Source organism: Maniola hyperantus, chromosome 22 (genome assembly GCF_902806685.2).
Source record: "Maniola hyperantus chromosome 22, iAphHyp1.2, whole genome shotgun sequence".
Lineage (NCBI taxonomy): Eukaryota > Metazoa > Arthropoda > Insecta > Lepidoptera > Nymphalidae > Maniola > Maniola hyperantus.
Genome location: NC_048557.2, coordinates 2,452,136 through 2,476,093, shown reverse-complemented (window position 1 = coordinate 2,476,093; position 23,958 = coordinate 2,452,136). Strand labels below are relative to the sequence as shown.

The 23,958-nt window shown below is 38.4% G+C and overlaps 3 protein-coding genes across 3 annotated transcripts in view; 1 reads left to right on the top strand and 2 right to left on the bottom strand.

Annotated features, from left to right (window-relative positions):
• LOC117992689 (uncharacterized) overlaps positions 1-23,958 on the bottom strand; it is a 342,159-nt gene that overhangs the window by 293,889 nt on the left and 24,312 nt on the right. The window lies entirely within an intron of this gene.
• On the top strand, positions 11,275-15,259 carry LOC117993003 (uncharacterized). The gene is made up of 2 exons (XM_034980752.2): positions 11,275-13,359; positions 14,321-15,259. The coding sequence occupies exons 1-2, from the start codon at positions 13,058-13,060 to the stop codon at positions 15,198-15,200; spliced, it is 1,182 nt and encodes a 393-aa protein (XP_034836643.1). The 5' UTR covers positions 11,275-13,057; the 3' UTR covers positions 15,201-15,259.
• On the bottom strand, positions 13,487-16,369 carry LOC117993005 (uncharacterized). The gene is made up of 2 exons (XM_034980754.2): positions 15,261-16,369; positions 13,487-14,262 (listed from the first exon to the last, which is right to left on the bottom strand). Exons 1-2 carry the CDS (start codon positions 15,601-15,603, stop codon positions 13,508-13,510), a joined length of 1,098 nt encoding a protein of 365 aa, XP_034836645.1. The 5' UTR covers positions 15,604-16,369; the 3' UTR covers positions 13,487-13,507.

Below are 23,958 nucleotides of genomic sequence, written 5' to 3'. Positions count from 1 at the left end.
TGGCAGCGAATATCATACTTGGTGACGGTGCATTTGGTATATCAAATAATGTGATGAAACCTTATCTTACGAATGATAATGACCCACAAACAAAAGATATTTTACTACCGTTTAAGTAGTGCCAGAATATTTATAAAATGTGCATTTGGGATTATGTCTAAACGCAACCTTTTTTTAAATTGTTTATTTATTTTCTGGAATTGTTATCAAAATGTCATCTAGAAAAGCAGCCGGCGCGGCGGCTGTACATTTTAGGTTCTATGCCTCTCATAACCCAAGTACCATATTATAGTCATTATGTGGGCGCAACAACCTACTGGCCTTGCAGCTACTGTCCTTTTACAGACCTTGTAGTTTCCAATCCACAATTAACGCATCGGAAATTCATATCGCTAGGCAAATTTCTCAAATTAGACGACCATGCTCACGGTAAATTAACATTTTTGAATAGTACACTGTCCTTCATTTTATAAAACACATGCCCTTTTATCAAAACATTGCCCTTTCTTTTTGAGCGTTTCAATATGTAGCGTTTACAGTTCGAAAATTTAAAATGCCATTTATTTACGGGCTTCATTACGTTTTTAAGTGCATCTTTCCAGTCATAAACCTTCCACTGTGTCCCTAAACTAATCACATTAGGCAATGTATATATAATATCGTAGTACTCTTCTGGATTGGCAATAATCTCCCGCTTTCTTACTTCCTTTTCAATTCGAGTAAAAACTCTGTCTGGTGGGATATAAGAGTGACCCACCTATATTTCACTATGCTATGCTATTTTATACTTCATTATGCCGCTTGGTGGTGGTGTATTCCTCGTTTTTTTGTTACACTTTGGTCAAGAAGTTGTGTACGTCAGGAGCCCCGCATTTGAAACATACTATTCCTTTTATTTTCCTGGTCTCTTTGTAATTGTGACCCCATGTTTTGCACTTTCTAGATTGTTGGGGTTTTCTCGCCAGAATTCCACCGGGTGGTTGTACTGACTTTGTCTTGTCCACTGGTGGTGGGCTTTGTCACTCTGCATAAGCTTCGAAATTTCTAAAGACGCGTAGCATGGCAACAAATTGTGTTTTACAATCACTAATAACGAGTGGTCGGGTATAGGGTTTTCTAATTTTGAGTTTACTATAGTAAAGTCTTTTAAATACGTTATGAATGCGAACACCGATTGTGTGTGGTTATGCTTGGTACAAATTCGAAATTAATGGGTTCGTAAGCCTGTTTAAACTCATTGCACAGGTCTTTCCATGTTGAAATTTTGTGACTTATTTGTCTGTAGACTTGCAAAACTGTGTTTTAGAGTAATTCCGAAAACGCTCTTATTACTATAGACTGGTCGACATCCCTCGCCTTTCGTATCTCGCCCGATGTTCCATGTTTTTGGGTTAGCTAGGTTTTGCATATTATATACTATCGGTCTTTTTCCCTCTGCTATGCCTGGTTGGTTGGGGCAAGCTGTGGATGACTCCCGTTGATTTAGTGTTGATGGGGATGCTCAAGGGTGGGGAATGGGAGATAGCGTCATGTTAGTCGTGGTGGGATGTCAACTGTGAGGTTAGTTGAAAAGGTAGTCCGGGGGTAAAGTACCCTGCTGACGTCTAGGTAGCGTATTTATGAACTCCCCTTGGTCATCTACTTGACCAGGGTCTGATTCTTTGAACGTTTGTTTATCCATATTGAATAAGGTGGTCGGGTCTTTATCCTTACTCCTTATTTTGTATTAAACTCCACCAATAGTCCGGGTATAATCACCAACACAACGGGGTTTTTCCAAAGCTTTTTGGTTATATGTTTCGTCATTGTGATAAATGAATATATCACAAACCACCTTGGAAACATCTTTCCACGCAACTGTGCATGAATCGCCACTGTGACGCCTTTCCGTCTTACCCACAGGCGCGTTTTTGGGGAATTCTTTAAAAGCATGAGGTATATTTTTACAGTCACTACGCTAGGGGGATGATGTAGTGTTAGATGTTGATTGAGTAGCTGTCCAGAATGGGGTGAATGATGCATCGTAATCAAAGATGCACCAGGGCTGGCCCTCGGATAGATGGGGAGGGCCCAATCCTCCCAGTAGAGGCAGCATGACTAAGGTAGGTATTGTCTTATAGCAGAGGAAAAATCCGTCTGTCTGGGTGTACTATCCGGGGTCCTTAATTTAAAATGTTACTTAAAGCGGTGGACATCGGGTAGATCTGCACAGACCTGACCTTCATGAGTCTATCAGCATGGACCTGCATTGCATCAGAGAGTCTATAGTGTTTGGTGACTGGATCAACTACCACAATCTCTGATTTCACCAGTGAAGTGCATCTGGAGTCATCATGGAGAGCACCTCCGTTTATAGCAGCTTCCACACAGGTATCAAAACCTTTACTCTTAAGGAGCCTAGCTAACGCTGGACTATTGTAACAATTTTCCATGGATATATTAAGTGACCCAAGTTTTCCAATCCTTCCATTAAATGAAGTTACTATTTGAGCACTTTTCCCCCCCAAATCGGTTGCAATAGTTCTTAAAGAGGGCTCTTCTTTCCCCACATAAATTTTGAATTTGGACAAATACCCTCTGTTATTCGCATAATCAAAAGATTTAATTCCAACCTTTGACCTTATAGCTTGTATCCATGACGAGCGGCCCTTATTCAACGAGTCGTCTACACTTGCTTCCGGATGAAGGTTGTACAGGGTAGGAAATAAATTATTTAAATGATCAATAATGGACATCAATTTTCTTAATTTTTCTGAACCTATTTCATCATTTCGACGCGAATCCGAAATAGTGAAATTCAAATTATCGGCGAAATTACAAAATTTGTTCAGTAAAATGTATCGATTGTAGGACATCACTTTCCTCAATCGAGGCATTTCAAGCCAATTGGGTTTCTTTTCTATGGCTTTCGACTTATATTCAAACTGTGCCGTAAAATGGGCAACTGTCATCAAAATATGAAATGAATAAAGTACATACATCGGTGGGTAGAAACCAATGTAGACGAGACTGTGATCTTAAGTCACCCTTTTCAATGTGTTTATCAATCGTCTGTTTTGCGTAACGGTTCGTCTCGGATACGGGCCCATGATGTCATTGTTCCAGATATCAACGAACGCATCATAAGCTGTATCGTAATCTTCAACTGGTCCCGGAGTAGGACCCGTGAAAACTTAACGAGTGCTCCGGAACGTGCTAAAGTCTTCTTCCCAGTCTAAAGAAGCACGAAACCCAGTTCTATCTCCTCATTCATAGCATTTTGAAGGTGTGTCACTTCCCTTCTAATTGGCTCAGGCAACTCTTTGTCATCGGGTATTTCTCGGTCGAACGTGGTAGGTATGGGAGCGGCTTGGACACGCTCATCAAATTCGTCATAGTCACTGTCCAAGTCAGACAGACCAGTGAAAATTCTATGTGTGAAAAATGTTTTGTCAGGGCTGAGATTGATGCCTATCAAAGACAGGTTTGCTTTGTTTCTGGCTATACATTCACCGTTTGAAGGACCACTTAGTGAAAGATATTTGGGCATTGAATCGTCTGAAGACCTCATGCATACAACTCTCATTACACTTTCGTCCATTCTGTAATTGGCTGGCAGCATTCCTAAAGTGGTGGAAGCAGCATTCAACATGCCCATTAGCATTCCTGGGCTAGATCTTAGAAATTTTCTATCATCAGTTATATGCTCTTTAATCTTTGAATACCATTCTTTCGTGTATTCATTCATCTTATCAAAGTGTTCATCCTCCCATGAAATTCTTGAGTTTTCATTGGAAACTAGCACTCCCGGTCCCAGTTGGATCTCTTTCAGTGTTTGTAAATAATTGCCCATCACTGCTATCTTAGAGAAGAGCCTTCCATATTCATTGACTCGAGGGAGATTTAGTCTCATCCTTGTGCTTTCATCAAATAAGAATTTATGCATCAACGGAAAGGCCCCTGGAGACACATTCGTTCCATTTTGTGGCATCTTCTGTTCCCTGTGATGCTGTGCTTGCTGCTCCGTTTTTTAACGAATTCGTGTTCAGATTGTTTAGTATCTTTGCTTTCTTTTCCTCTCCACCTATGGATATAGTGGAGCCTGGTATCTCTTTCGACAATTCAAGATGGAATTCTTCAATAATATATAAGAATATCCTCATGAATGGTCTTGCGGATGCTATTGCTCTTCTGTCTTTCTTTCCTCTTTCTTTATGTTTTATGTAGGAAGCAAACCTGCAAACTTCCTCATAACCTCTCTAGTCTCTTCCACGCTACTGGTTGTCTTTTTCACTCTCTTCGTAGTTTTCTTCTTTACATATCAGTGTTGACATGTTCGTCGTAAGCATGTTGCAAATTAATGTCATCCTGTTTGAATAAAACTATGAGATTAGCATTGTCTCTCACAAGCTGTTTAGGAATCTTACTAAACTACTTACTGAACTAGCATAGGCACAGAACCCTTCTTTATGTGTTCTCGTACCACATTCGGTTTTTACGAAATATTATCTCATAACATTTTACTTACTGTTCAACCGTCCGGTCAAAGACCGTTGTCGCAATACAGATAGTGGAATGTTGTCTTCGTTATCGTCGTCCGAAGACTCAATTGAATCTTTATTTATATTTATCCATGGCCTTATTCGATCTGCTGCAACAACGGTCTGGTACGGTTTTTTATCAAATCCCGGAATAGTGCCAAATTCTTGAATATTTTTTTAATCGTCTCAATAAGTGTCTGAAATATGCAATTAAATTGAGCAGTTTTTAAAAATAACTATATTTTTTGTCACGAATGACTCTGTTTCTTGTTCATTATTTTTGAACAAGAGAAAAGTAAAAAATAATCAAAGTTTACTTTTATACTATCGTGTTTACTAAGAGAAGAATTTAAAATACTTTTTAGTTTAGAACTGATATTTTCTAAAAATATTTCAGGTAAACTTTGCTCAAATTCTAACGCAAGTATTCGATATGAAGCTATTCTACCTTGGAAAGCTGATGAAATTTTAACAATTCCACTACTTATTTCATTCATAGAGATACTTTTGTGTATGTTACTGCGGAGATGACCTATCCACTGCCTTTAGTCACCTCGACTGAGCAAACTTGACAAAAAGGCATTATGAATTTATAAAAATTAGATTCACACCTAAAGAACCGAAAAACCAATAAAAGTAATAAAACCTTTATACCATTTATTAGGAACCTAACTAATCAATTATTAAAAATAAAACCTTTTCTTATAATGTTATTCCTTCATTAATTGTGTTATTACCTAAGTACTACATAGATACATTAAAATTGTTTTATTTTTTCTTAAAATTAACGTTACCCGACATAAATATCGGGTCCGAGTCCTTAAATAATTCGTGCAGCTCCTTTACGAGTCGCTGCAGTGCTTTCCACTGCGACGAGTCGTCGTCCACCGAGCAGGCCAAACGCAGCAGCGCTTTCTTCCAGCGCTCGTCCGACTCGGTAGCCTCGGCGTCGCAGCGGCGGTCGTGCACGCGCAACTCCAAACAAAATGGTCCTGTCGTAGACCGTCTCCGTGACCGTGACCGTCTCTGGACGCCGTTCGCGACCCTGTTCACTATAAACGATGGTAGCGAGTTCACTGCACCACCTTTATCGTCGACCGATTGCAGACCGAATATGTCCAAAAGTTTTCTTTTTTGGCTTCTAAAAATAAAACAAAAATATTAGTAAACCTTATAAATAAAAACTAGCATGCTTAAACTAAACAAAACTGGGTTTCGAACCCATAACTCCTGACCGCTTTAAAATATTGAATATCACAAACACACAAGTTACACTATAAAGTAGTAGCTCAACGGTTAGGTACGTGCTCTGAAATAAAGTTAACAAATAAAGATAATATACACTCGGCGTCAAAAAAATCGCACCTTTCAAAAAATCTACTTCAAACAATTTTAAACCTTATTTGACATCAATAATGAGGGTCATGTTGGGTATCATTTGAAAGGGGATGAAATGGAGAGCACAAAAACAATTCAATTAATTATTTTTCTTTTATTGGAACAGCACAAAAAAAGAAGTTTATGAAACAGTAAAAATCCTTAATTAAGCCTTAATTTAAAACAGATTAATTATACAAAAAAGAATACAAAAAATGATCTTAAAAATAATCTAAAATCTAGTGTTACCCCCCCTTGCCCTGATGACGGCTTCCATACGATCCCTCATGTATCTTATCAATTTTAAAATGTCTTCTTGAGGGATAGTGTTCCATTCCTCAATAACAGTATCTTTGAGTTCCTGGAGAGTCGTAGGAGCGGGATCACGAGACCGAACCTTGCGTTTTAAATGGTCCCATAGGTGCTCAATCGGGTTCAGGTCTGGACTTCTTGCTGGCCAGTGCATGACAGAGATCCCAACCTCTTGAAGGTACTCGCGCACAATAATTGCAGTGTGAGCGCGAGCGTTGTCGTGCATCAACATGAACCCCTCGCCAACAAAACTGGCATAGGGGACCACATGTTCTTCCAGGATCTCTGTGATGTACCGGTGAGCAGTCAGTGACCCTTGCCCGCGAGCACCTCGAGCCCGGGAGACGCAAACAAGGTCGGTTTTGCCGTCGGCAGACATGCCGCCCCAGAACATACAAGAACCGCCTCCATATTCCACCGTCTCCTGGATGCAGGCTTGGGCGAATCGTTCACCCTGCCTTCTGTACACTCTTTTGCGTCTGTCGTTGCAGAAAAGGCACACTCTCGTCGCGTCTGAGAAGAGAACAGCTTTCCATTGTTCGAGGGTCCAATTGACGTGTTCGCGAGCGAATTGCAAGCGGGCTCGCCGATGCTCTGCGGTCAATTTGGGACCCGTAGCAGCTTTTCGCGCCGCTATTTTCTTCTCCCTCAGTCTTCGTCTAACCGTAGACACACTCACAGTTCTTCTGTTAGTTGTCTGGAGCTGCTGTCGCAACTCAACAGCATTTAAGAACCGATTTCTCAAAGACGTCACTACGATGAATCGGTCGCTCTCTCCGAGGTGCAGCGACGTCTACCAGACCCATGTCTTCGGACGAAGCTACCGGTCTCCAGGAAACGCTGGTACACTCTTCGAACCGAAAAACGGCTCAAGTTGAGTTGCCGAGCGACATCACACTGCCGCATGCCTGATTGCAGTAGTGCAATCACTTGGGCGGCCTCATCAATAGTGGTATCCATCTTCAAAGGTATTTTTCTTGGGAATGAGCTTCTCGTGTGTCCACTTCAACGGTTAGATAGCGAATGACCCCGATTGTACCTGTATTGACCATTTTATACCTACAAAAGGTAGCGCAACTAGCGGCTGTCTTAAGAAGCAAAATTGTAAGTGTTTTCTTCTTCTTTTTTTGTGCTCTTCCAGTAAAAGAAAAATAATCAATTGAATTGTTTTTGTGCTCTCCATTTCATCCCCTTTCAAATGATACCCAACATGACCCTCATTATTGATGTCAAATAAGGTTTAAAATTGTTTGAAGTAGATTTTTTGAAAGGTGCGATTTTTTTGACGCCGAGTGTATATTATCTTTATTTGTTAACTTTATTTCAGAGCACGTACCTAACCGTTGAGCTACTACTTTATAGTGTAACTTGTGTGTTTGTGATATTCAATATTTTAAAGCGGTCAGGAGTTATGGGTTCGAAACCCAGTTTTGTTTAGTTTAAGCATGCTAGTTTTTATTTATAAGGTTTACTAATATTTTTTATTAAAATTAAGGTTTATTAAAATTGTTTGAAGTAGATTTTTTGAAAGGTGCGATTTTTTTGACGCCGAGTGTATTACCTAGTTGGAAGATTCCTGTCAAAACCACTTTTTAAAACTTGCCCATCAATTTCCTTCCAAACTTCTCCTATCAGTTGAGCAAATTTTGCTTAGTAGTGGGACTCCCACATTTAATCGCTGTTCTTTAACAAGCAAACTGTCCCACTTGTCTTTAAACGACTTCATGACTGCTACGTCCAGTGGTTGCAATACATGGCTGTGTGCGCAGGCAATTTCAGTATTTTAACGCCTGCTTCACGAGCCTTCATGATTATGTTTAATCCGACATTCCGTGCCCGTCGTATATAAGTAAAATTGGACGTTGATTTCCAATGGTGGGCAAAAAAGTCTGGATGAAATATTGTTCAAATATTTGGGACTCCATCGTGCCATTGTCTGTAGCCGCGTAGGATGTGTTTGGATAGGCGTCCGGAGATACCCACGAGTGACATACGTTTTTTCCTTTGTATATGATCATATACAAAGGAAAAAACGTATCGGAAACTCGCCCGAAGACTTGACGAATTTCAGCCTCCAGAGCAGGCGGGGTTTCGAAAGGGCTACAGCACCGTTGACCACATTCACACGCTACGGCAGATTATGCAGAAAACTCAGGAGTATAATCTGCCCCTCTGTTTAGCATTTGTGGACTACGAGAAAGCCTTCGATTCCATCGAAACCTGGGCTGTTCTGGACTCACTGCAGCGATGCCAAGTCGACTGGCACTATATCCAAGTGTTGAGATGTTTGTATGACTCCGCCACCATGGCCGTCCAAGTCCAAGACCAACAAACGAATCCGATACCAATACGAAGAGGTGTGAGGCAGGAAGATGTAATATCACCAAAACTTTTCACCTCTGCCCTAGAAGACGTGTTTAAGGTTTTGGACTGGAAAGGTCGAGGCATAAACGTGAACGGCGAAAACATCTCACACTTGCGATTTGCGGACGACATCGTCATACTAGCAGAATCGCTGCAGGACCTTGAGGAAATGCTGATCGAGCTTAGTTGTTCTTCCAGACGCGTACGTCTTGTATCTTGAGATGAACATTGACAAAACAAAAGTCATGTTTAACGAACACGTTATCTCAAGACCCGTCATCGTCGGGAATGTCAGCATCGAAGTTGTTCAAGAATATAACTACCTCGGCCAGATCATACAACTCGGTAGAAACAACTTCGACAAGGAAGCTGACAGAAGAATTCAGCTGGGCTGGGCAGCATTTTCAAAGCTACGACAGGTCTTCGAATCGTCGATACCGCAAAGCCTTAAGACTAAGTACTTGTTCACGTTGGAAAGCGCGGGCGCGGCGGCGGGTGCGGGCCCGGAGAAGTGGCGAGTTCGTGTTCACATTAGCCGCCAGGCGTTTGCGCGAGTGTGACGTGTTGTCAGAGATTGTAAACATGGACGACGATCTTTTATTTTTAACCGAAAATTCATATCTAAAGTGGGAGATGTTAAAAATTAGAATTGGTGTGCACGAAATTAATAAAGAAAGAGAACAGTATGGTGGAATTTCATACTTTATATAGTAATTTGAGAGAACATCCTTCAAGATTTTTTGGATATACCAGGATGACAGTCAACTGTTTTGATTACATATTGGATTCAATAAGGAGTGAGATTTCAAAAGTAGACACAAATTTTCATAAAAGCATAAAACCCGAAGAAAGACTATTTGTAACTATAAGGTGAGTTTAAAAAAAAAAGAATTTTCGTAGTTAATTATATTTAAAGTTTAATTTCCATAATTTGATGTGTTATATTCGTAACTTTTGTAACTATGGTAAGCCTGGGACGTGAAACTATTCATTTCATTCATAACAACTTCTGTAATTTTGTTTCTCGTACGTAATTTTTGCATAGGAGTAAACTCCTTCATGTACGGCAACAGACTTTTAAAAAATAACAGGTCTTCGCAATCTTGTTCTTGCCTTTCGCTGCTTTGCGACAGTTTAATTTGTAATAATTGCAACTTTTTCTTCTCTAATTCCATGAATTCCTGTCTTACATCTTGTGCACATTTACGTTTGGTGCTCGTATATTGTGTACTTGTAGATGAACCAGCTATTGACTGGGGAGTTGGGGACCGTTCATTATTATCACTACAGGTTCCATCAGCAGTTTCATCTAAATTGCCTTCATTTAATTCTGGGGTAACGTCATCTTTTATAAACTGCATCATTTGAAAATATGGCCACATTGAAGTGTTTTGATCAGTTCCAGCATCTCCAGAACGAGAAACCGGAATTTTTTTAAACTCTTTCATAAATTGGTCCCGAATATTCTTCCATTTTTTTCTTAAAGCCTTTTCTATAAAAATTAAATATTGTTTAGTGTTGATGCCTTATATAATTTTAGTAGGTATATAAAGTAATTAGTATAGATATATTTAAATTTTACGTAATAATTGTATTTTTTTTATATGTTTCAGATATCTTTCCACTGGGTTGGCATTTCGATCTTTGGCTTATAGCTTTCGTTTGGGTGTTAGTACAGTGTCTGAGATTGTTTATAGTACCTGTGAAGCTATTTGGAAAAAAAATTTGAATGTCCACATGCCACTGCCATCTGAAGACCAGCTTAAGCATATTTCTTCAGATTTTGAGAAAATGTGGAACTTTCCTAACTGCATTGGCAGCTTAGATGGTAAACATTGTAGAATTAAACGACCTAAACGATCAGGATCGGCATTTTTTAACTACAAGCATTATTTCTCTATTGTTTTGCAAGCTGTGGCTGATGCGAACAAAAGATTTTTAACTATTGAAGTGGGAGGTAGAGGAAAGCAAAGCGACGGCGGTACATTCAACGCCTCGTCCCTGAACCGGTTACTCGAAAGAGGCGCATTCAATATTCCAGAACCAAGAACATTACCCAATTCTAATATTACAGCTCCATATGTTATAGTAGCCGATGAAGCTTATCCTCTTAAAGAGTATCTTATGCGTCCATATCCACAAAGAACATTGAATCAAGAGAGAGAACATTTTAATAATAGATTGTCAAGAGCGAGAAAAACCGTGGAGTGTGCATTTGGAATTTTATGCAATAAATGGCGAGTTTTGTTAAAACCTATTGAAACTGATGTTAAACATGCACGCCTGATTATCAAAACCGCTTGCTTATTGCATAATATTGTAATTGATATAGATGGTTACAATTTCAATGATGAGTTATCAACTGAAACTCAGCACCAAAGGCGACAAACTGGAAGAAACAACAATCCATCAAATCGAGCTAAACAAATTCGGAGTTTATTCACGAAATATTTTTGGGAGAACAATCGTTTAATATATACGTCGCCATCTTTGTAATATATTTTTGTATCTTTTGTAGTCTGTCATAATATTCCTTTAGAAAAATAAAAAGTTAAAAATAGGTACCCACAATATTTCATTTACTCACCCTCCATTTCAGGAAACAATTCCGCAATTTCCTTCCATAGCTTATTGAGAATATTTCTGTTCATATGATGCCTGTGTTTGCTTTGCCAAATCGGAGTTCTAGCCTGAACAGCACTAATAAACTCTTCTGTATTGAAAGACATGATGGAGACGTGCTACCGTTTCTAGCGACAAGTTCATACTGGTTGAACTTACCTGACGTCGCGAGTGAATCGCGCGCTCCGCCGCTAGTTCGACGTAAACACACACAAACATCTCACGCGTTTGATATTGCCGCGAGCGGCGCGCGCGCGCCAGTCGCTAGCTTGCCCGCTACTTAGACCGCACGTGCGTTTCGTATGTGAACACTTGGATATTACGCCATATGTTTGATATTTCGTGACCGCGCCCGCCACCGCGCCCGCGAGTCAACGTGAATGACTACTTAGGTCTTCAACGAGTGTGTCCTACCTGTGATGACGTATGGAGCGGAAACGTGGACACTGACAGTTGGCCTCGTCCACAAACTAAAAGTCGCTCAGCGTGCTATGGAGCGAGCTATGTTGGGTATCACTCTCAGGGATAAAATCCGGAACGAGGAAATTCGCAGAAGAACAAAAGCGACCGACATAGCTCAAAGGATTAGCGCGCTGAAGTGGCAATGGGCAGGCCATGTCTGTCGCAGAACCGATGGCCGATGGGGCAGACGTGTTCTGGAGTGGAGACCGCGTACCGGTAAGCGCAGTGTAGGACGACCCCCCGCCCGCTGGACCGATGACCTGAAGAAGGTGGTGGGGAGCGGTTGGATGAGGAAGGCGGAGGACCGTGTTTGGTGGCGCGCTCTTGGAAAGGCCTATGTCCAGCAGTGGACGCAAACAGGCTGATGGATGGATGGATGGATATGATCATAGGAGGCGCCTTTTCCCCGCGTGCATTTCCGCAAAGCAAAACTGTCGTATTGTCTCGGCCTGGGGAAGCAATCACTCTCGTGGCTGCATGGCCTTTGGCGCCGACAGTTTTTGTCTTTTCAGGGTCTTTAGAAAAACTGGTGTTAGCTTATTGAAGTTAGTTTAATGAATTAGACAATATTTGACTCATCCGATGTCACGCGATCTGTGTCGGGGAAGCCATCTTGAATCGATTTGTATAAATACCGGTGTTTGAAGGTTTTTGAGCCAGTCTCGTTCCGACTCGAGACTCAACGACTATTAAATACTTTTGTGTTTAGGTCGATATTTTGATTAAGTGGTTACAATAGCAATTGTGCCCTAATCAAGTTAATATTGCAGTTAGGTTATTATAAAGATTAAATCTCTTAATAAGCCTCTGCGCGTTGTGATCTATATCCACGTGCAAGCTTTATATGAGGGAACATTTTAATAACTAATAAAATTAGTTAAATTTAACCTGCTTTTCTGATTTACGCTTAAACTGGTCTCATCCATGTTCCAAATCTAATCTAATCTGTTCTATGAAGTACAGACTTGTGGAGCAACCCCACATCCATCTTTTATTTGTTATATTATATGGTAACTAGTCAATGAAATTAAAATTATATTTACTAACATCAAATCCTTGTTCTTCTATCTCCTCATGCCCCTCCACCGCCAATACTTCAACGATTCCTAACAGCCTTGTCTCCAAAGCTGTTAGATTCTGGCCTCTACTAGGGCCACCACAAGTGCCACTAGCATGCCGCCGAATCATGAGGGCCTTTTATTGTTTTTTTTACCCCACCGCCAATCGAGTTTAACAAATTTGCCAACTCTTGCCACAAACGGTCGGCTCTTAGAGCCTGTCCAGAAAGCGCGATTTGCGCGCGAGTCCACTCGCGCGTTTTGATTTCTATTGCGTCCAGATGCGGCGAAATAACTCGCGTTTCACGCGCGCATGTGATGGGACGGCTTTAAGTTATAAACATGGACTCGGATAAAGCGGTTGTGTTGTGGCTTGCATACCGTCGATGGAGACGTCGTAAACGAAGAGAAAGTCGACGATTTAACGTGCATCCCATTCTACGTGACAGAATGACGCATAGTATGTTTATAACTTTATACCCAAAACTCAGAGAATATAGTGAAAAGTTTTTCAACTACTTTCGGATGTCAGTAACATCGTTTGATGATTTACTAGAAATTATCAAAGAAGATTTGACTCCTTGTCAAAATTATGTGGTACGGGATACTGTTTCTGCAGAAGAAAAACTCGTGATTACTTTGAGGTAATATTTTTTATATCTTTAGTAAATTTTATAAACTAAGACCTAATTAACAAAAATAAAGAATTTGAACAAAATTAATAAAAATTAGGAATTAATGGAACTTTACGATAATTAAATTCAATATATAGGTAGGTACTTAATATTGAATTTAATTATCGTAAAGTTCCATTAATTCAGATTCATTGGAATCTTGTGTAGATGCCGGTGATGGGGTTTTGTAGCTAGACGACATTGGTGGTCGTGAAGCAGTACAATAACCTCGATTGTAAGTCGAAAAGGTTGCAGGTGGAAACGAAGATGTTGAAGGATCTGTTGCGGTATACCCTGTTTCTAGAAAATAATCTCTCTGTCCACGTTGAGTCATTCCTGTTTGGTAATGATATTGTGACGAAGGTTGGTAGTCGGAACGAGCAGCTGCAGGTTTAAGGCACAGTACTTGTTGAGCTTGAAGTACTTTCATTATTTCAATTTTTGTTTGAAGTCTGTGTTCCTCTGGTACTTTAAGAAGCTCTTTGTGTAAGGACAAACAAAATAGTTTGTCATCATCTGACTCCGTTTGGTTTGATGTCTGTGGCTGATTTCCAGATGCTAAATTTGTTTTTATGATGGAAATAAATTCTTCGTCGGCTGCATTTAGTTTTTTCTTCCTTTTTGCCTGACTACGTGGAGGTCTCATTACATCTTCCCCATCGCCCGAAAACTCCTGTTCTTCAACAGACGCGGTGTTGATGTTGCTCTCAGTTATTTTATTCCGTGTCGATCTTTCGAGGAACATCAAACGTTCAAAATAAATATATTTGGCTTTGCTGGAGGCTCCTGATCCAGACGGTGTGGTTTTCTTCTTCTTCATTTCTCTTACAAAGCCATCACGCAACCCTTTCCACTTCTTCTGCAATAAAGTACCTGTAAACAATAAAAAAATTGGAATAAAATAATAATTCTTATGTAACTTTTTTTTCAGATATTTGGCTACAGGATGTTATTTTGCGGACCTGCATTATGCCTACAGATTAGGAAAGTCTACAGTTATCGAAATAGTACAGAAAACCTGTTACGTCATATGGAACAAACTGCAAAATATAGTAATGAGAGAACCAACGAAAGCTGAATGGGAAGAAATTTCGAAACAATTTCAAAAATACACAAATTTTCCAAATTGCATCGGCGCCATTGACGGCAAGCATATCCGTATTATAAAACCTAACAATTCTGGATCTCTTTTTTATAACTATAAGAGTTATTTTTCAACTGTTTTGTTGGCCGTATGCGATGCAAATTATTGTTTTATTGCAGTGGACATAGGCGCGTATGGAAAAAGTAATGACTCCACAATTTTTAAAGACTCTATTTTATATAAAAAACTTGTCGAGAAAACTTTAAATATCCCAGATCCAAGGCCAATATCGCAAACAGATACAACCCCCTTACCTCATGTCATAGTAGGAGATGAGGCGTTTAGTCTGTCTGAAAATATAATGCGCCCTTATTGCGGTAAATCTCTAACAACCAAAAAAAGAATTTTCAACTATCGCTTATCCAGGGCCCGGCGCTACATTGAATGTTGCTTTGGCATCTTGGTAAATAAATGGAGAATATTTCATAGACCATTGAATGTGGACATCAAATTTGCAGAAAACATCATTAAGGCTTGTTGTGTTCTCCATAACTACGTAAGGTTAAGGGATGGCTACAGGTATGATCACACTCTCTACGAAACATCTCTGATTAATTTGAACACTGAGGCAGTGAGGCCTAATGCGAGATCATTAAATGTAAGAGATAGATTTGCTAATTATTTTGCTAACGAAGACAAACTCCCGTGGCAAGATAAAATGATATAGCTTATTACTGTAAAATCTATGCAAGGAATAATATTATTTAATAAAGTATTATTTACTTACCTAAAGTTTTTTTTTTCTCCTCGGAATCACCAGCTTCACAAAAAATTTCTACTATTTCTTCCCAGTTCCTACGTTTAATGATTCTATTAGAATAATCTGATGATTCCATATCCCATATAGCTACCCTTTTCTCAATTTCGTCGATAAAAAGTTCTGTGTCAAAGTTATCACGCTCCATTTTGAACCGAATACGTCCACTCGCCACGGACACGCGCGTAGTACTGGACGCAGCAATGGCGCCGGAGTATCTCGACTCGCGCGGCGCACGCGCGTTAACGCGCGAGTCGAGAGTCCCGCTCATTGCAAGCGTTTTACGCGCGTGTGAGGTAACGCGCGAGGGCATCTGGACGGGATGTATGTAGCTCTAGTATCTCGAAAACGCGCGAGTGCTTACGCGCGAGTAGACACGCGCGTAAATCGCGCTTTCTGGACAGGCTCTTAGTCGGCCTTGAGCACCAGGCTGAGGCTTGGACAAATCCCCGTGGCTGAAATATGAGTTACAAAAAAGTTATTTTTAATTAATTCGCATCGGTACCCAAACGATAGAATTCAAATAAAAATCGATATCGGTATCGACTCGTCTACTCCCTCCTACACTAGACGGTGACAGCTCATTCTTTTTCTGTGCGAGGCAACGAGTGCACGCGTCCCTTCTTTCGAATTTGTGTACGTTGGAATTCTAAAATTACTCAGTGTTTACGTCAGTCACGATGCCTAAAAGGTCTTACGAGGACAAAATGGAATATTAGGTTGGGGAAAAAGTCCTTTCGCATTATAGTATGTATGAACTGGTATTAGGAGTTAAAGTATGAAATTGCCGATTTGTACTGAAAAATAAAGATTAGTTTTTTTTTAAATTTAACATATTTATTTAATCAAAATAATTACCATTATTATCTATACATTGCTGCCATTTAATAGGAAGCTCATTTATGCCTTTGCGATAGAACTCTGGAATCTAGATTCGACAAACTGTGTGAAAGCATGCACTGCCTCCTGAGAAGAAAACTTTTTATCACGCAGAAAATTGTCCAAATCACGAAAAAAATGGAAATCACGAAATTAGTACCTGGATAAATAGGAGGGAGAAAGCCTAAAGATGTTATCGCCAATATTTGTAAATTGTGGAAATAAATATTTTAGGCATTTTTTGGAATACCTAAAACATTCAGGCAATGAATAATAATATTATTTATTTCATAAGGTCATGCGGGGCTATTCCGCCTAAAAAAAGTGACATGTAAAATTCAAATCTTTGCTATTTCACTATAGCTAGCAATAACAACAAATTATGGAAGTGTCTCTCGCGCAAATTATTCAAAAAATGATATTAGAAACCTCAATATCATTTCTGAAGATCTATCCACACGTATGGGTTTGATGAAAAAAATTTTTGAGCAAGCAATTCAATTTTTTTAAAAAGCAGAACAAATTATTGAAAATAGAAAAACCTAAGAAGGTAACTTTATTAAAAAATGGAAACTTAATACCGTTTGTAGAGAAAAATATAATTATAAAAAAAATGCTAAAAATACTTGCGCATTTGGCGCGGTAACTCAAGCACTAACGATTGGAGTTATTGATAACCGATTCAAAATAAACAATATAATTACCGACAGTGACGAAGAATATAAGAAATTAATAATAATAAATTAGTAATCATACTAAGAACTTTAGCAATAACATAGGGATGGAGTTTGGTGTTGACAAGTGTGCGGTTGTCATTATAGAGCGAGGTAGGGTTGTGAACTCTGAGAATCTAGTTCTTTCAGAGACTTTGATTCTCCGATCTCTTTGTGAAGGTGAAACATACAAATATCTTGGAATGTCAGAGGCGCTTGGTATTGAGGTAAAGACAATGAAACAGGCAGTGGAGGAACGTTTCTTTGGTCGCCTTAAAAAGTTCTTAATAGTCTTTTATCTGGTGGCAACAAGGTGCGTGCCTTTAATGGTTGGGTCATGCCTTTGCTCATATACACCTTTGGCATTCTAAAATGGACTCAAACTGAACTGGATGCCTTGGATCGAAAGATTCGAAAATTGCTGACTACATATCCTCATAATAGACCTGATAAAGTGCTAGTTGACCGTTCAGCGCGTCGAGCAATAATTGTTGATGTTACTATTCCTCATGATCATAACCTAGTGAAAGCAGAAGAGGAAAAAGCATCAAAATACTTGCACCTGGCTCACGAGATTACCGCCATATGGAGTGTTGACTCAACGATTATTGTACCGATAGTTGTATCAGTCCATGGTCTTATTGCGAATAGTTTCGACCAACATCTTAAGAAACTATCGCTTAATTGTTGGATCAAGGGTAAGATACAGAAGGCAGTGGTTCTGGAGACGGCACGCATTGTGAGGAGGTTCCTCACTCTGGAACCCTGACCATTGGCAGCTTGGATCCTAGCCCGCTGCTAGTGGGATACATTTAATCATATTTTTAATCAATGCCTTTTTTTTGTTTCTGTTACTTTATGTTTTATGTTTGTTCTGTTATTTTATATTTCTGTTGTTTTTTTTGTTCCTGTTACTTTAATTTTTGTTGTTCCTGTTATTTTAATTTCTGTTATTCTATCGTTTGTTGTTTCTGTTGCTTTATATTCTGTTGTTTATTTTATTTTATTTTTTGTTGTTCCTGTTATTTGATTTTCTGTTACTGTTACTTTAATTTTTTTGTTGCTTGTTATTTTATTGTTTGTTGTTTTTTTTTAAATTATGATAAAAATGAGAAAAATAAATAAATGAGAGATATGATTACTAAAAGAGAAACAGAAAACATTTACAAACTTCGTGCAAACATACTAAAAATATTTTGAAAACATATATCGTGGGATGACAAGAAAATCTCACTAAGTACAGTTTTTCAGAAAAATTACGAATTCACGAAGTTAATTATTTTTGCTTAACCGTTTGCAAGAAAAAGTCACTAAGAACATAATTAGCTATTCTTGCCATTTAAAAAATTGTAATTATCATTATCTACTGCTTTGAAAAAATTACCGGCAGGTAAACTTCATTTTGTACTTAATGACTTTGTGCTGGCAACATAGTGCGGCCGGCCACTACTTTACGTCACTAATTGTGCGTCAACCAACGCTCAACGTCAATGTCAGAGATTATTTTTGTATGTGTAAAAAAAATACTTTTCGCGGTTTTTCGGAGCCTAATTTGTTGTTTTGTGTTATTGTGCGAGAAATGTGAGAAAATGAATAATTCAAGAGGTAGATTAATGGTGGATTTATCATTTAAAGAAGCTCAAAAACGCCAAGAACAAAATAATGAACTTGTAAGTATCCAAAAAAGTGTTGCGTGTTTACGTTAGATAAATGTTATTTACATTCAAAGTAGGTAGGTACTTATAGAACCGGGTATCTTATGAACAGACACAAAAACCTTTGTGTAAAAATGATTTCACTGCAGCAACTCCAAAAACAGTGGACAAACTTAGTGTGGTGCCAGCAAGTCCAGCAACAAAAACAGAAGTAGGCTTGGATCTTGTATGTACCTTGTACCTTTTGTTTGTTTTATGGTTTATTCCCTTCACTTTTATGTTATCTTATTTATACTTAATTTGTAATTGCACAGTTAAATGGATTTTTTTTATTTTTTGTCTTTTGCTATATAATGCATCAAATACGTTATTTATAGTTTCAATGCAATTCGCAGTATCCAGCGCTGTCTGGCTCTTCAGTTCTCCAGTACCCACAACAGTTCTGATAACCACAGCTCACAGATAGATCGACTCAGTATCTGTGCTGCCAAACTTACTTTCATCTTTTGAAAGTTGCTTGGCTTCAAATGTGCTGGTGTCAATTTATGTAGGCATCTACTTTTATTCCGTTTATCAATTTCTTATGTTGCAATCACGTCATTGAATGAAAATATTTTACTACCATCCGTAAGTCGCTGGTAAGGAAATTATTCCTGATTTAATGCGTGTGGTATATCAAAAAATGCAAATATTTTTCTACCGTTGCAATAAAAAAACGGCGAATCAGATGGCGGCAGGGTTGCCAGATGAGCTAGAAAATTCCTAAATTAGTAGAATTGACACATGTTTTGTTGAAATAAATATTTCTAATAAAATAAATAACGTTATTCGCTATCATCATGCAAATCACTGTCACAAATACCCCTGACTTTCTATTATTACTACACATTAATGGCTATAGTATTGTCACATAGCTAGGCTACACTTTGATATTTTTATTTGCAGATAATATATTCTAATAATGCCTCGAAAATACAAAAAAAAAAATTGGTGGGCGAACGTACCAGAATTATACCCCTGAAACATTGCAGCGCGTTGTTGAGGAGATTAGAAACAAGCAGTACTGTTATCTTACCGTGCGGCATTCCAAAAGTACAACATACACCGTAACACTCTCTTTAATAAAGTTCGAGAGAAGAATTCTCTTACTCCAGGACGACCAACGATTTTTACTGAAGCTGAGGAGAATGGTTTGGAGAGGACCCGACGATCGTTTCTACATTTTTGGTAAAGCTGTTGCGTTTAAACTTAGAGATTTGAATAAAACGCAACGTATTCTAGCAGAAAAAATTATCAATGAGACGCTTGCTGCAGGAGAATTGGGTAGTTTAACAACATCACATACAGTAATGGCCCCGTTTTCGAATTCATTCCTCCAACAAAGTTTTTCAAATCAGTCACCTACATCTAGTCGCTCTATTCACAATAGTTCACCATACTCAAATCAACAAAGTCAGTCGCCAATTCATGAACAAAGTCTTATGCGCAATCAGTCAGTCTCGGTTATTGTTTCGTAACAATAAACAACTTATTGATTTCTTGCGATTATTTATACTATATCGACAAGTCGAGCTTCTGTTCGTTCGTTTGTGTTTTTTAAAGTGCAGTGCTATTTATATTTGAGATTTTGACTCTTTTTTGTTTTATTAAGAAAATACTCCTATGTTTTGTTTTTGAAAATGGCCGACAAAGAAAACAAGAGGAAATGTTTAAATGTGGCTGCTCGCCGGCTGAATACAACATTAAAGATGTTTCGATTTTCTAAACCTGCTGTAAGAAATCTTGTGCAGTACATATAAGCGGTGTTAAAAGTGCATGCCTCTGTAGTAGTAGGGGTAGTACATGGTGTTCAATCCCCATCGTTTAGTTTAATATTATGTCGTCTAGTTTTAGTCTAGCTTAGTTTATATGTACATAGATTCGTTATTTAGCGGCAGATCGACAATAAATCGGTATCGTTATAACTTTGAAAAGTTTCGGGTAGATTGAAAAATATACAACCAGTGAGGGTGGATGTCTGCCGCTCACTGACAGAGTCGCTCTCAAGTCTCGACGGACAGCGCATGTCGTTCGCGCGTCCACGCCCGAAGTCCACCACCCTGGGGCCGCCATATAGTGCTGCAGTGAAGTGCTCGGCCGACCCAAGAGGAGACCACGACGACGTCTGGTGAGTCGGTTGTTATTTTATCCTCACTGGTGTCGCGACGTACTTTGTAGAAATCATACAGTCCAGCTCTTTAAATCAAGAAGCGATTCGAACCCCCTACCCAACCGTGCTGGCCGGAGTGAACACATGGGATGAAGATTTAACACGTGCCACATGCCAGTATAAAATAATCAACTTAATACAAATACTGCTGCGTTAAAATTCAATATTCCAAGATGCACCCTTAAAAACAATTTACTAAGCGGTACAGATAGCTCAATGTTCAAATTCGACCCTATGTGTGCGTGGGCTTGTAAATATACAACTTTCATTCGTGTGGCAGTGAGGCAGTCGTCGTCCGAGCAAGACGTGTTCTTATCGCTTTTTCTTACGGGTACAGTCGTTTACGAAAATGTCTAGTTCTTCACGGAGAAAATGTTTAAGGAGTCAGGTAAATATTTTTTAATTTTAAATTTAGATGTAATTATGATTCTTTATACGAAAAAATGTATCCTTGTTGACGTTTACGTATTATTGTTTTAGACTCGAGAAACCATTGCTAAGGTAGGTATACGAATTTCTCAAAAAAGATGCGAGAGATATATTTAAAAAAAACGTTTAAGTCAAATTGATGAAGGGATGTGGGGTAATACTTGTCGACATGTACAAAAGAAAAAAGAAGAATACTATAGACATTTTGACATGGAGTCAGAAATCATAATTAACCTTGGTGAGAGCAGCGAATCCGAAAATTCATCGTTTGATTTTTCAAGTAGCGATTCAAAATAATGTTCAATAAATAAACATTAAATTACGAAATAACTGTTTTTTTTAAAACCCGTAAATAACTGTATTTGTATTTGTACCCGACTGTACCTCTTGTCACGCACACAAAGTCACTGTATATGTACAAGGTTTACCCACACATAGGGCCGCGCGCACAACTGAGTTGAACTATCTGTAAAAGTACTAAAATTATTGGGAAGATAACTATTCTTACAAAACAAATATCTTAAGACGACTTATCGCAGCGAATCAAACGTTTTGCAAAACTTTATATACCAGTTACCCCTAAGTTTATCCAGAAACAAGCCTTTTTATTTTGTGAGCGGTTCAAAATCAAGCATTCGTTCAATATGACTAGAATGGCTGGACGCAAATGACTTAAAATATTTTTAATTCGAAACCTATCAATATCAAAAAGAAAACCCTAGCTAATGAATCCAGCTAGAGCCCAAAAAGTGAATAAGCCCATTGTGAAACATCATTTTGAAGAAGAGAAGAAACTCTATGAAGTGTTAGACATTATTGCACATCCAGAACGCTTGTATAACATGGATGAAAAGGAGGTAGGTATTGACAGCTAAAATATTTTGCAGGATAGACGCAAAACACCAATTCTTGGAGTAATTGTGAAAATCCTAAGCTTTGAGAATTACGCTTTTGATTTATTGCAGTTACAAGATTTTAAATAAGTATTTTCTTACATATAAATGTTCACAAGATCATTTAGAGATGTTTTTTTCATGCGTGCGAGGTAGAGGTGGCAGCAATGATAATCCCAATGCTTTGCAATTCCATTTCACATTACGAAAATCGTTATACAATGTACAACCCAGCATAAATGCAAACTGTACCAACAACGATTACGAAATGACACCAGCTTTAGAATTCAGAAACAAGAAGAAAGCAATTGTAGAAGTATCTGACAACGATGATGACCAATCAGTTAATATGTTACTAGATCTTATGTAAGTGATTTAAAAATGAATATAATTTACTATATAGTATCGAAAATAAAATGGTGAGCAAATTACCTAGCGCATACCATGATTACATGACATGCACAAGGTATTTTGCTCGACGCAGTGCCATGACACTGGCCATGAGTAATGAGTACTTACATTTTTAAGTTTTCAGCTTTTACCACATTTAGGGATCGTGGAGGTCTTAAGTACGCAACTCGCTTTGTATTCGAAGTTTTAAAATATTGTGAAAAAGTTTTTATGTCAAAATGTCATTATGTATAAGAAAAATAAAATGATTTCAAACGTTACACAAGAATGTCACAGCAAATTGTTTTAATATCTAAGAGGTTTCTCATCCTTTGCAGTGTATTCAATAAGAGCCACGCGAAATCCAACTTGTAAAATCGATATCAAATTCTACTTTAACTTACGACCTTAAGTTATTATTAGTTCCATGCCTTCAGGTTCAAATGCCTGTGCTTGGACATAACTTACTCCTCTCGTGTTGGCAGTTGGACAAGTCTCATAAAAATGAAGATTAAAAGAAAACTGAATGTAATCAAATTCTACTTTAACTTACGACCTTAAGTTATTATTAGTTCCATGCCTTCAGGTTCAAATGCCTGTGCTTGGACATAACTTACTCCTCTCGTGTTGGCAGTTGGACAAGTCTCATAAAAATGAAGATTAAAAGAAAACTGAATGTATAGCCCTTCTTTGCTATACTGAGCTTACTATACTTTTAACAGAATTAAAACAAAGACCAAGATTTCAAGCGATTTCAAAAATCAAAAGATGGCAAGATCAACGGAAAATAATAATAACCACACAGCAACAATCATTGAATCGAGAAGAGTTATTTATAAACATCTAAAGTCACATTCAAAGCTAACATTTTAAAAACCATCACTATGTTCGAAACACACACGGCACACGCAAATTCTTTTTCCCTTTGCTAGTTTGCAAAATACATCAACGCAACGCAGCCAACGCTTTCGTCAAAAAATCGCCAACACGCCAATTTCGGAAAAGCTCACGAAACGTTGACTGAGTAGATAATCTGAAAAAAGGAACGTTTGCTTTCTCATTCACAGTAAAAAGAGAGCATAGATAAAGTAACTAATGTGATAAACAGAGACGCAGCTAACCTATTTTTTATCCCTTACTTTGTAACCGATTTTAGAATACAACTTTAGTTGCAAAACAAACTTTGAGAATTCGTGGCGCATTGTATTTCTCATTAGTTATTTACTTCTTTTCACATAAAAAATGTTTAATACAAATATTGTTGTTCGGTTAATACAAATATTGACTAACTAACTAGAGCCTCAATAGCTCAACCGGTAAAGGAGTGCACTGAAAACCGAAAGGTCGACGGTTCAAACCCCGCCCGTTGCACTATTGTCGTACCTACTCCTAGCACGAGCTTGACGCTTAGTTGGAGAGGAAAGGGGAATATTAGTCATTTAACATGGCTAATAATAATTCTTTAAAAAAAAAGACTAGCTTATGCTCGCGACTTCGTCC